General features: G+C 45.6%; 1 protein-coding gene across 1 annotated transcript in view; it reads right to left on the bottom strand.

The window, feature by feature from the left end:
- The window catches only part of LOC138284642 (large ribosomal subunit protein uL15-like), a 70,173-nt gene extending 57,414 nt beyond the window's left edge, over positions 1 to 12,759 (bottom strand). Inside the window, exon 1 of the mRNA XM_069223665.1 lies at positions 12,690 to 12,759. Within this exon, the coding sequence (XP_069079766.1) occupies positions 12,690 to 12,692 (3 nt within the window). The 5' untranslated portion in view covers positions 12,693 to 12,759. The remainder of the gene's footprint in view (positions 1 to 12,689) is intronic.
- Between the last annotated feature and the right edge of the window lie 272 nt (positions 12,760 to 13,031).

Here is a 13,031-nt window from a genome sequence, read left to right on the forward strand (position 1 = left end):
AAATATATATACCCATTTCAATTATTTATTATTACCAGTGAAACCAATATAACATCTCAACATTCACAAATATACATTTCTGACATTCAAAAACAAAACAAAAACAAATCAGTGACCAATATAGCCACCTTTCTTTGCAAGGACACTCAAAAGCCTGCCATCCATGGATTCTGTCAGTGTTTTGATCTGTTCAACATCAACATTGCGTGCAGCAGCAACCACAGCCTCCCAGACACTGTTCAGAGAGGTGTACTGTTTTCCCTCCTTGTAAATCTCACATTTGATGATGGACCACAGGTTCTCAATGGGGTTCAGATCAGGTGAACAAGGAGGCCATGTCATTAGATTTCCTTCTTTTATACCCTTTCTTGCCAGCCACGCTGTGGAGTACTTGGACGCGTGTGATGGAGCATTGTCCTGCATGAAAATCATGTTTTTCTTGAAGGATGCAGACTTCTTCCTGTACCACTGCTTGAAGAAGGTGTCTTCCAGGAACTGGCAGTAGGACTGGGAGTTGAGCTTGACTCCATCCTCAACCCGAAAAGGCCCCACAAGCTCATCTTTGATGATACCAGCCCAAACCAGTACTCCACCTCCACCTTGCTGGCATCTGAGTCGGACTGGAGGTCTCTGCCCTTTACCAATCCAGCCACGGGCCCATCCATCTGGCCCATCAAGACTCACTCTCATTTCATCAGTCCATAAAACCTTAGAAAAATCAGTCTTGAGATATTTCTTGGCCCAGTCTTGACGTTTCAGCTTGTGTGTCTTGTTCAGTGGTGGTCGTCTTTCAGCCTTTCTTACCTTGGCCATGTCTCTGAGTATTGCACACCTTGTACTTTTGGGCACTCCAGTGATGTTGCAGCTCTGAAATATGGCCAAACTGGTGGCAAGTGGCATCGTGGCAGCTGCACGCTTGACTTTTCTCAGTTCATGGGCAGTTATTTTGCGCCTTGGTTTTTCCACACGCTTCTTGTGACCCTGTTGACTATTTTGAATGAAACGCTTGATTGTTCGATGATCACGCTTCAGAAGCTTTGCAATTTTAAGAGTGCTGCATCCCTCTGCAAGATATCTCACTATTTTTGACTTTCCTGAGCCTGTCAAGTCCTTCTTTTGACCCATTTTGCCAAAGGAAAGGAAGTTGCCTAATAATTATGCACACCTGATATAGGGTGTTGATGTCATTAGACCACACCCCTTCTCATTACAGAGATGCACATCACCTAATATGCTTAATTGGTAGTAGGCTTTCGAGCCTATACAGCTTGGAGTAAGACAACATGCATAAAGAGGATGATGTGGTCAAAATACTCATTTGCCTAATAATTCTGCACTCCCTGTATTGGGAAGATGGACTCCTGTACACTGAGGCAAGAGATCCCAAACCTGGTGCCACTAGGAGAGTGGTATTGCCTCAGGAGTTCAGAGAGTTCATACTGGCCTTAGCCCATGATATTCCCCTTGCTGGGCATTTGGAACAAACCAAGATGTGGGAGAGACTAGTCAACCACTTCTACTGGCCCAACATGTCCCAGAAAGTGAAGGAGTTTTGTGTCTCCTGTACCACCTGTCAAGCCAGTGGTAAGACAGGTGGACATCCAAAGGCCCCCCTCATTCCACTTCCAGTGGCGGGGGTCCCCTTTGAAAGAGTGGGTGTGGACATAGTGGGTCCACTTGAACCTCCCACAGCCTCAGGGAATATGTACATACTAGTAGTAGTGGATCATGCTACTAGATACCCTGAAGCTATTCCCCTTAGGTCGACTACTGCCCCTGCAGTAGCCAAGGCCCTCGTTGGTATCTTTACCAGAGTGGGCTTCCCTAAGGAGGTGGTGTCTGCCAGAGGTACCAACTTCATGTCAGCATACCTGAAACACATGTGGAATGAGTGTGGAGTGACTTATAAATTCACTACACCCTATCATCCACAAACTAATGGTCTTGTTGAGAGATTCAACAAGACATTAAAAGGCATGATCATGGGGCTCCCAGAAAAACTCAAAAGGAGATGGGGTGTCCTCTTGCCATGTCTGCTTTTCGCTTACAGAGGTGCCTCAGAAGGGAGTAGGGTTCTCACCCTTTGAACTTCTGTTTGGCCACCCTGTAAGGGGACCACTAGCTCTTGTGAAAGAAGGCTGGGAGAGACCTCTTCATGAGCCTAAACAAGACATAGTGGACTATGTACTTGGCCTTCGTTCAAGGATGGCAGAGTACATGGAAAAGGCAAGTAAAAACCTTGAGGCTAGCCAACAGCTCCAGAAGTTTTGGTATGACCAAAAGGCTGCACTGGTTGAATTTCAACCAGGGCAGAAAGTCTGGGTTCTGGAACCTGTGGCTCCCAGGGCACTTCAGGACAGATGGAGTGGCCCTTACCCAGTGCTAGAGAAGAAGAGTCAGGTCACCTACCTGGTGGACCTGGGCACTAGCAGGAGCCCCAAGAGGGTGATCCATGTGAACCGCCTTAAGCTCTTCCATGACAGGGCTGGTGTGAATCTGTTAATGGTAACAGATGAGGATCAGGAAGCTGAGAGTGAACCTCTCCCTGATCTCCTCTCATCAAACCCTATGGATGGTTCAGTAGATGGAGTGATCTATTCAGACACCCTCTCTGGCCAACAGCAATCTGACTGCAGGAAGGTCCTGCAACAGTTTGCTGAGCTCTTTTCCCTAACCCCTGGTCAGACACACCTGTGTACCCATGATGTGGACACAGGAGACAGTATGCCTGTCAAAAACAAAATTTTCAGACAGTCTGACCAAGTTAAGGAAAGCATCAAGGTGGAAGTCCACAGGATGCTGGAATTGGGAGTAATTGATTGAGCACTCTGACAGCCCCTGGGCTAGCCCAGTTGTCTTAGTCCCCAAACCTCACACCAAAGATGGAAAGAGAGAGATGAGGTTTTGTGTGGACTACAGAGGACTTAATTCTGTCACCAAGACAGATGCCCATCCCATTCCTATGGCTGATGAACTGATTGATAAATTAGGTGCTGCCAAATTCTTAAGTACCTTTGACTTAACAGCAGGGTACTGGCAAATCAAAATGGCACCTGGAGCAAAAGAAAAGACAGCATTCTCCACACCTGATGGGCATTATCAGTTTACTGTTATGCCCTTTGGTTTAAAGAATGCCCCTGCCACCTTCCAAAGGTTGGTGAATCAAGTCCTTGCATGTTTGGAGTCCTTTAGTGCAGCTTATCTTGATGATATTGCTTTCTTTAGCTCCAGCTGGCAGGATCACCTGGTCCACCTGAAGAATGTTTTGAAAGCTCTGCAATCAGCAGGCCTCTTTATCAAGGCATCCAAATGCCAGATAGGGCAGGGAACTGTGGTTTACTTGGGACACCTTGTAGGTGGAGGCCAAGTTCAGCCACTCCAGCCTAAGATCCAGACTATTCTGGACTGGGCAGCTCCAAAAACCCAGACTCAAGTCAGGGCATTCCTTGGCTTGACTGGGTATTACAGGAGGTTTGTGAAGGGATATGGATCCATAGTGACAGCCCTCACCTCCAAGAAAATGCCCAAGAAGGTAAACTGGACTGTAGAATGCCAACAGGCCTTTGACACCCTGAAACAAGCAATGTGCATAGCACCAGTTCTAAAAGCTCCAGATTACTCCAAGCAGTTCATTGTGCAGACAGATGCCTCTGAACATGGGATAGGGGCAGTTTTGTCCCAAACAAATGAAGATGGCCTTGACCAGCCTGTTGCTTTCATTAGCAGGAGGTTACTCCCCAGGGAGCAGCGTTGGAGTGCCATTGAGAGGGAGGCCTTTGCTGTGGTTTGGTCCCTGAAGAAGCTGAGACCATACCTCTTTGGTACTCACTTTGTAGTTCAAACTGACCACAGACCTCTCAGATGGCTGATGCAAATGAAAGGTGAAAATCCAAAACTATTGAGGTGGTCCATCTCCCTACAGGGAATGGACTTTATAGTGGAACACAGACCTGGGACTGCCCATGCCAATGCAGATGGCCTTTCCAGGTTCTTCCACTTGGAAAATGAAGACTCTCTTGGGAAAGGTTAGTCTCATCCTCTTTCGTTTGGGGGGGGGGGGGGGGGGGGTGTAAGGAAATGCCTCCTTGGCATGGTTACCCCCTGACTTTTTGCCTTTGCTGGTGCTATGTTTTGATTTGAAAGTGTGCTGAGGCCTGCTAACCAGGCCCCAGCACCAGTGTTCTTTCCCTAACCTGTACCTTTGTAGGAGGTTTTTGCCCACCACCCCCTCCCCTCAGATTCCAGAACTTTGAGGCACCGAAATGTGAGGCAAAAGTTTTTTATTTGCCAAATTTTGAGGATTGCTAAGGATTCTGTATAACAGAACCTGGTGAGAGCACCACAGGTTAGCCCATCCTGGGTTCCTCTAGGTGTCTAATTTTCAGAAATGTCCAGGTTTGCTAGGTTTTCCTAGTTGATGGCTGAGCTAGAGGCCAAAATACACAGCTAGGCACTTTGCAAAAAATAGGTCAGTTTTCTTTGGGAAAGTGTGGTGTGTCCATGTGCGTTATGGGGTGTTTCCTGTCACGGGCACTAGGCCTACCCACACAAGTGATGTACCATTTGTATCGGGAGACTGGGGGAATGCTAGGTAGAAGGAAATTTGTGTCTACTCTCAGATTCCAGAACTTTCTATCACTGAAATGTGAGGAAAAAAAGTTTGCAAAGGATTCTGGGTAACAGAACCTGGTGAGACCCACACAAGTCACCCCATCCTGGATTCCCCTAGGTGTCTACTTTTCAAAAATGCACACTTTTGGTAGGTTTCCCTAGGGGCCAGCCGAGCTAGAGGACAAAATCCACAGCTAAGCACTGTGAGGAAATGCCTCCTTGGCATGGTTACCCCCTGACTTTTTGCCTTTGCTGATGCTATGTTTTGATTTGAAAGTGTGCTGAGGCCTGCTAACCAGGCCCCAGCACCAGTGTTCTTTCCCTAACCTGTACCTTTGTTTACACAATTGGCACACCTTGGCATCCAGGCAAGTCCCTTGTAACTGGTACCCCTGGTACCAAGGGCCCGGATGCCAGTAAAGGTCTCTAAGGGCTGCAGCATGTCTTATGCCACCCTGGAGACCCCTCACTCAGCACAGACACACTGCTTGCCAGCTTGTGTGTGCTGGTGAGGACAAAACGAGTAAGTCGACATGGCACTCCCCTCAGGGTGCCATGCCAACCTCACACTGCCTATGCAGTATAGATAAGTCACCCCTCTAGCAGGCCTTACAGCCCTAAGGCAGGGTGCACTATACCATAGGTGAGGGCACCAGTGCATGAGCACTGTGCCCCTACAGTGTCTAAGCAAAACCTTAGACATTGTAAGTGCAGGGTAGCCATAAGAGTATATGGTCTGGGAGTCTGTCAAACACGAACTACACAGCACCATAATGGCTACACTGAAAAGTGGGAAGTTTGGTATCAAACTTCTCAGCACAATAAATGCACACTGATGCCAGTGTACATTTTATTGTGAAACACACCCCAGAGGGCACCTTAGACGTGCCCCCTGAAACCTTAACCAACTACCCGTGTAGGCTGACTGGTTTTAGCAGCCTGCCACACTCGAGACATGTTGCTGGCCACATGGGGAGAGTGCCTTTGTCACTCTGTGGCTAGTAACAAAGCCTGCACTGGGTGGAGATGCTATCACCTCCCCCAGGCAGGAGCTGTAACACCTGGCGGTGAGCCTCCCACAAGGCACTCCAGCTAGTGGAGTTGCCCGCCCCCTCCGGCCACGGCCCCACTTTTGGCGGCAAGGCCGGAGGAAATAATGAGAATAACAAGGAGGAGTCACTGGCCAGTCAGGACAGCCCCTAAGGTGTCCTGAGCTGAGGTGACTAACTTAGAAATCCTCCATCTTGCAGATGGAGGATTCCCCCAATAGGGATAGGAATGTGACCCCTCCCCTTGGGAGGAGGCACAAAGAGGGTGTACCCACCCTCCGGGCTAGTAGCCATTGGCTAGTAACCCCCCAGACCTAAACACGCCCTTAAATTTAGTATTTAAGGGCTCCCCTGAACCTAGGAACTCAGATTCCTGCAACCTAAGAAGAAGAGGACTGCTGAACTGAAAAACCCTGCAGAGAAGACGGAGACACCAACTGCTTTGGCCCCAGCTCTACCGGCCTGTCTCCCCACTTCTAAAAGACACTGCTCCAGCGACGCTTTCCCCAGGACCAGCCACCTCTGAATCCTCAGAGGACTGCCCTGCTCTAGAAGGACCAAGAAACTCCCGAGGACAGCGGCTCTGTTCACCCAAGACTGCAACTTTGTTTCCAAAGAAGCAACTTCAAGACAACTGCGTTTCCCGCCGGAAGCGTGAGACTTGCTACTCTGCACCCGACGCCCCCGGCTCGACTTGTGGAGAAACAACACTTCAGGGAGGACTCCCCGGCGACTACGAGACTGTGAGTAACCAGAGTTGCCCCCCCCCCTGAGCCCCCACAGCGACGCCTGCAGAGGGAATCCCGAGGCTCCCCTGACCACGACTGCCTGACTCCCAGATCTCGACGCCTGGAAAAGACTCTGCACCCGCAGCCCCCAGGACCTGAAAGATCGGAACTCCAGTGCAGGAGTGACCCCCAGGAGGCCCTCTCCCTTGCCCAGGTGGTGGCTACCCCGAGGAGCCCCCCCCCCTTGCCTGCATCGCTGAAGAGACCCCTTGGTCTCCCATTGATTTACATTGGAAACCCGACGTGTGTTTGCACACTGCACCCGGCCGCCCCCGTGCTGCTGAGGGTGTACTTCCTGTGCTAACTTGTGTCCCCCCCGGTGCCCTACAAAACCCCCCTGGTCTGCCCTCCGAAGACGCGGGTACTTACCTGCTGGCAGACTGGAACCGGGGCACCCCCTTCTCCATTGAAGCCTATGCGTTTTGGGCACCACTTTGAACTCTGCACCTGACCGGCCCTGAGCTGCTGGTGTGGTAACTTTGGGGTTGCTCTGAACCCCCAACGGTGGACTACCTTGGACCCAAACTTGAACCCCGTAGGTGGTTTACTTACCTGCAAGAACTAAAACTCTTACTCCCCCTAGGAACTGTGAAAATTGCACTGTGTCTAGTTTTAAAATAGCTATATGTGAATTATTTGAAAAGTATATATGCTATTGTGATTATTCAAAGTTCCTAAAGTACCTACCTGCAATACCTTTGTTTGAAGTATTACATGTAAAATTTGAACCTGTGGTTCTTAAAATAAACTAAGAAAATATATTTTTCTATACAAATACCTATTGGCCTGGAGTTGTCTCTGAGTGTGTGTTCCTCATTTATTGCCTGTGTGTATGTACAACAAATACTTAACACTACTCCTTTGATAAGCCTACTGCTCGACCACACTACCACAAAATAGAGCATTAGTATTATCTCTTTTTGACACTATCTTACCTCTAAGGGGAACCCTTGGACTCTGTGCATACTATTCCTTACTTTGAAATAGTGCATACAGAGCCAACTTCCTACAAGCACTTTCCAAAATACATGTCAGATTTTAATGTAACAATGCGATGTGTCCATGTTGTGTTTCCTGTTGTGGGCATTAGGCCTACCCACACAAGTGAGGTACCATTTTTATCGGGAGATGTGGGGAAACACACAATAGAAGAACAAGTGTTTAACTTGTCTTTCTCTACAATTTTTCCTTCCAAATGTAAGACAGTGTGTAAAAAAAAATGACGTCTATTTGAGAAATACCCTGTAATTCACATGCTAGTATGGGGACCCCGGAATTCAGAGATGCACAAATAACCACCCCTTTAAACACCTTATCTTGTGCCCGTTTTGGAAATACAAAGGTTTCCTTGATACCTATTTTTCACTCTTTATATTTCACTAAATGAATTGCTGTATACCCGGTATACAATGAAAACCTACTGCAGGGTGCAGCTTCTTTTTTGGCTCTGGGTACCTAGGGTTCTTGAGGAACCTACAAGCCCTATATATCACTGCAACAATAAGCACCCAGCAGACATAACGGTATTGCTTTAAAAAATCTGCCAAAGCTGGAAAAAGTCATCGAAGAAAACGTGGACAGAAATGGCTCTTTTTTCACCTCAATTTCAATTTTTAAAAATGTAATTTAGCTGTTAATTTCTGTAGGAAAACCTTGAAGGATCTACACAAATGACCCCTTGCTGAATTCAGAATGTTGTCTCCTGTTCAGAAATGTTTAGCTGTCCGGGGTCCAGCATTGGTTTCAGACCCATTTCTGACACTATCTGGAAGGAGGCTGAAAGCACAAAGAGAGTAAAAATGGGGTATGTCCCAGTAAAATGCAATAATTGTGTTGACAAATGTGGATCTCTGATTCAAGTCTGCCTGTTCCTGAAAGCTGGGAAGATAGTGATGTTAGCACCACAAACCCTTTGTTGATGCCTTTTTCAGGAGGGAAAAACACAAGCTTTTTTCTGCAGCCCCTTTCCCCCATTTTTTTTTTAATTAAATTTTCACTGTAGTTTGACTAATTTCTTGGATACCTCTAGAACCCCTAGGATGTTGGAGAAAAAAATAATAATAATTGGGCGTGGGTAACTTATGTGGACAAAAAGTTATGAGGGCCTAAGTGCGAACTGCACCAAATAACCAAAAAAGGCCTGACACCCGAGATGGAAAAAGCCTGGCAGCGAAGGGGTTAAGGAGGAACGAAAACAAGGAACAGATTATTACAATGGGAACCGGATCTCCTTCTACCCTGATTACGGACTGGTGACTCCGAAAAAGCGATGCACGTTCAAGGAGGTGAAACAAACTCAGAGACATGAACTTACCATATATCCTTCTCCCACCTCTTTATCAATGTACAAGGTAAACTACAGTGTTTGAGAGACCTGAGGAAACGATGCAATATATTGAACAAATGAACCTACTCAAGTAATATGTGTATGCTTTGGGTGGGTCGAATACTGTGTATTAGAGTGACATTAGAGGTTTAGATGCACTGACTAGTGACAAATGGTAGTGAAAACCCCGTAGCAAGTCACCCAAACAGGGGACCAGGAAAGTCACCCAAATCTGGGGAATACGCCAGTAACAGGGGTTGTTTGTTGGGGGGGTATGTACGATAGGTACTGAGTGTGTTAAGAAGAGATGGGGGAGGACCACATTGAGGATTGGGCACACGCAACCAAATAACACAGAAGGTAACACACAGTGCATCACCAGGGCATAAACATAATATGGTATAAATCAGACTGGGGTTAAAGGCACCATTATGGAATGTGAAAAGCATTAATAACCCCATAAAAAACAAGAATCTGTTCCTACTTGAATAGCCAACAGGCACAAATAATCAGGCTGTAAGAAAACCACTTGAATGCAAGTGAACACCCCAAATTAGGCAACCGGGGGGAACCACATAGCTTGCTAGCTTCTCAGCATCGGCTTTGAGTGTACTGATATGGATGGCGGCCATGGCCCCATTTAGAACTATGAAAACAGGAGATATGTGGGTGTGGTGGTGGATCTAAATGGGGACCCACTGTTGCTTTCAAACACTTATGCTCCCAGCACAGATTATCCTGACTTTCTTTTTTTTTTTGAAAAAATCACAACTGCCCCTTTTGCCGGAAGCAGTATATTATGGTTAAGAACTGGACAGACATACAGATACATCACAAATATATCTGAGACCACGGGGCAGATCACCCTTAGCCTAACAAGAAGCTACGCTTGACCTAACCAAGATATGGCACTGTAAACACAGCAATAGGAGGGGGGGGGGTACTCCTTCAACTCTAAGCCACACAACATATTCTATTGTATCGATGTTGCATTTGGATCATGTGACAGACACAGTGCTCAATATCTGGACCAGGCCTCAAAAAAAATCATAAAAAACTGTTGCTAGACGTGAAGGTCGAGGAACTTGAATAACCTACTTGACCTAACTCATGTACTCGACCTGTAAACAGGTCCCAAATTGTGTGATCCTAGGCAAATATTTTATTTTACAGTCGCCTTTTTTTTCATTCTCACATAAGTGCACCTTCAAGTATGAGTTAAGCATTTCTGTAATACAAAAAAGATGTCTTTTGTTTCATTAAATAGACTAAACATTTGCTCCATGTATAATAACAATCTAGACCCCATAAAGGGTACACAAGATGTATGACTTGCCTCTTAGGTGCATATTTACAATCTTTTGATGCAGGCCAGTACCGCAAGCCTTGCTGCACCACCCTACGTCAAAAGAAAAGGGCAGGAATGTGTCATATCCACAAGATAGGGCGCATTCCTGTCCTTTTCCCCTGTACTGGGGCACAATTGGCTGCCATGCACCAACGCAGGCACCCTTTCACCATGGTGCAAGAGCATCTGTGTTGCAGGGATGATTGTTTCTGTGCAGGAAGGGACATCTTATTGCACAAAAACGATCACAAGAGGCATTTTCCTCTTTCTATGAGCGCAACAGAATGCGGCACATAGAAAAGGAAAAAAATGTGGAGAAATAGAAGTATTTCTCCTTGTTGCATCTCCTTTACGCCTCCCTATTGTAGGCGCAGGCTTTTGACGTATTACTAGGCTTACAAATCCCAGTAAATCTGGTAAAGCGTGAAAACCCATTGGCGTTGGGTGGTAACACCCACAGCCTATGGGATACCTCTTTGACGCAGTTAGCCAACGCATTGACTTGCACTGTGTTTCCTTACTCCATATCTACAATGCCATATAAAGCCACGCAAAGTGGCTTTCCATTGCCTTTTAGATATGGGCCAGCGTTGTTGTGTAATACCTAATCACAAGGAGGGGAAGGGTGGGGCTGGGCATGTTTTTGTCATCCAGTGTGTGGCCATTATTATTGATTGAAACTCAATTAAAAAAATATATATATATATGGTGATGTTCAAATAAAACTTGCACTGGGACCCTGCCTTGGTAATGTCCTTGGCACTCATTTCTAATGAGGAACATGTGTCCAAGTTTACACAGAATGGTAGATAAAGTGGAAAATGCACAGGGAAAACTGTATTTGCCCAAGCACAAACAATTTTGTAAAGCCTGCTCAAATATTGAATGCAGTGTTTATTACTAGTACATTTTGATAGAACTGTGACTATGTGTCAAATCTAGTTCCAAGAGGGCATTTTGGGGGCAAGAGAGTAAGGGTTTTTTTTGTTTTACTTTTTGTTCTTTAATAGCAGTCACTGCCTTGCTTGAACCTGCTAAGCAACCCATGTGTTTGCACATAACAGAAAAAGTCAGTCTGAAATTGTGAAGCCTTATTTCTGGTTGTGGGGGCAGTGAGAGGTTATTAGGCACTATCTGTGGTGGTTACTGTTATTACTACTTGTATCCGGTGCCTATGATATAATTTCGTTCAACAACTAACTTACTCCCATTCTACGACTGACCTACCAATGCTAATGGTAGGAAGAAGCCAACCTTACTCTAGGAGGGGGTCGCCACTCTACAATGAAAATCATCCTTAGCTACTAATACTATTGTATTAAAGTGAACACATCAGAAGAGTTTATATTAGTGATCACAATATGCAAGAATACCGGAGGGGACCACCACAGTTCACCAGGCCTGTTTGCCAGTAGTAATGCAGAAAAGGCTGTGTCAGTGTGCAAAGCTACTACATAATAGCCACAGTTACAACGCCCCGGGCATCAAGGTAATTACATTAATAGTAAGTCTTCCCAACACCACATGATTTTTCACTCCATTGCAACTATTTTACTCCAATCTTCAGTTTAGGAGTACGGAAAACACAAAGATTTTCCCTTGCAATACATGCTTTACAACTGTAGTGTACATATATTAAATCAACCAAGCAAACACGTGTAATTTAGTAGGTCGGGGAGCACAGAAGAGAGCAAATTATAGGCAGCTAAATATCTACCGGTAGCTCATGAGCTACTCGTAGTAGAAGTACGCCTTAGGAGATGGTACCGGAGCAGCAACTCTGATACAATCGGGCACAATCAACCTGGTAACTCAAATGACCAGTCAAATAGGTTTATAAATGGAACCACGATTATGGAATGAATTAACCATCCAAAAATAGAGTAAAATGACTCGTCTTGATCAAAATAAACGCCTGAGAACGACCCTGTGCAAGTAAAGAGTCTCCGCGTTCCGTATACTTTAAGAACGATAAAGGAAACCTTCGCTAAAGTGTTTCTGCGTAAAATAAGGCAAAAACTTTGAGATAGTGCACTACTGTCCCTCAACTAAATTATTTCATGCGAGAAGGCCCTCCGGGAAAATACCGAAGGTTTATCAAAGCAATTTTGGTTGCCAAACTCATTTTTCAGAACTATAGCAAACCGACTGTACACATCATGGTACTAATAATTAACTGCAAACTAAAACATGTTTCACCGTATCCAGGCAAACGCCACACAAAAGTAAAGTAAAAGGTACTTTTATATTACTTGCAAGGTACCTATTCGTCTGTGACCTTTTCACGTAATAGGAAACGTGGCATCTGCCTAGCTACAACTGATAGGCATTGACCACGGTACATCACCTCCTTTAAAACACACTTAACCTCTGTAATACATAATATTCCTCCCCAAAAACAATAAAACCAGTGTTGAACCTACTTTTACAACACATACTAATGAGAACTCCTATTCTTTTGGTTTCACTGACCGTAAAGGACGTCCAGACAAAACAAACAACCCTCAGTGAGCAGACTCAACTGAAACCATAGGCTACCACGCTACCCTACCCACTCCTGAACTTACCATATTGGTGGCGGCAGAAGAAAGGGCTGAAAAGAATCTCGCGACAACTAAACCACGAGAAACCCAAAAGAAACACTACCGGGGGCAGAACACTTCGCTCCGAGCACTAGAAGTAGAAACGAACATTACCTCGGGATGTCAGCAGTCTTGCCTTCGCGCACTAGAAGAATCCGAGCTTTAAAGTTCCGCTCCTTTACCTGCAACTTTAGCTGACTGTAAGCGACAATGATTTATTTTTAATCTAGTACCATTTGTTTTGTTTCTGGAGACCCTAAGTCAAACTAAGAGTGTTTCCCTAAGTCATTTTAAAAATGACTAATTTGCCTGCTTATTAAGGTTAAT

Source organism: Pleurodeles waltl, chromosome 3_1, assembly GCF_031143425.1.
Source record: "Pleurodeles waltl isolate 20211129_DDA chromosome 3_1, aPleWal1.hap1.20221129, whole genome shotgun sequence".
NCBI classification, from domain to species: Eukaryota; Metazoa; Chordata; class Amphibia; order Caudata; family Salamandridae; genus Pleurodeles; species Pleurodeles waltl.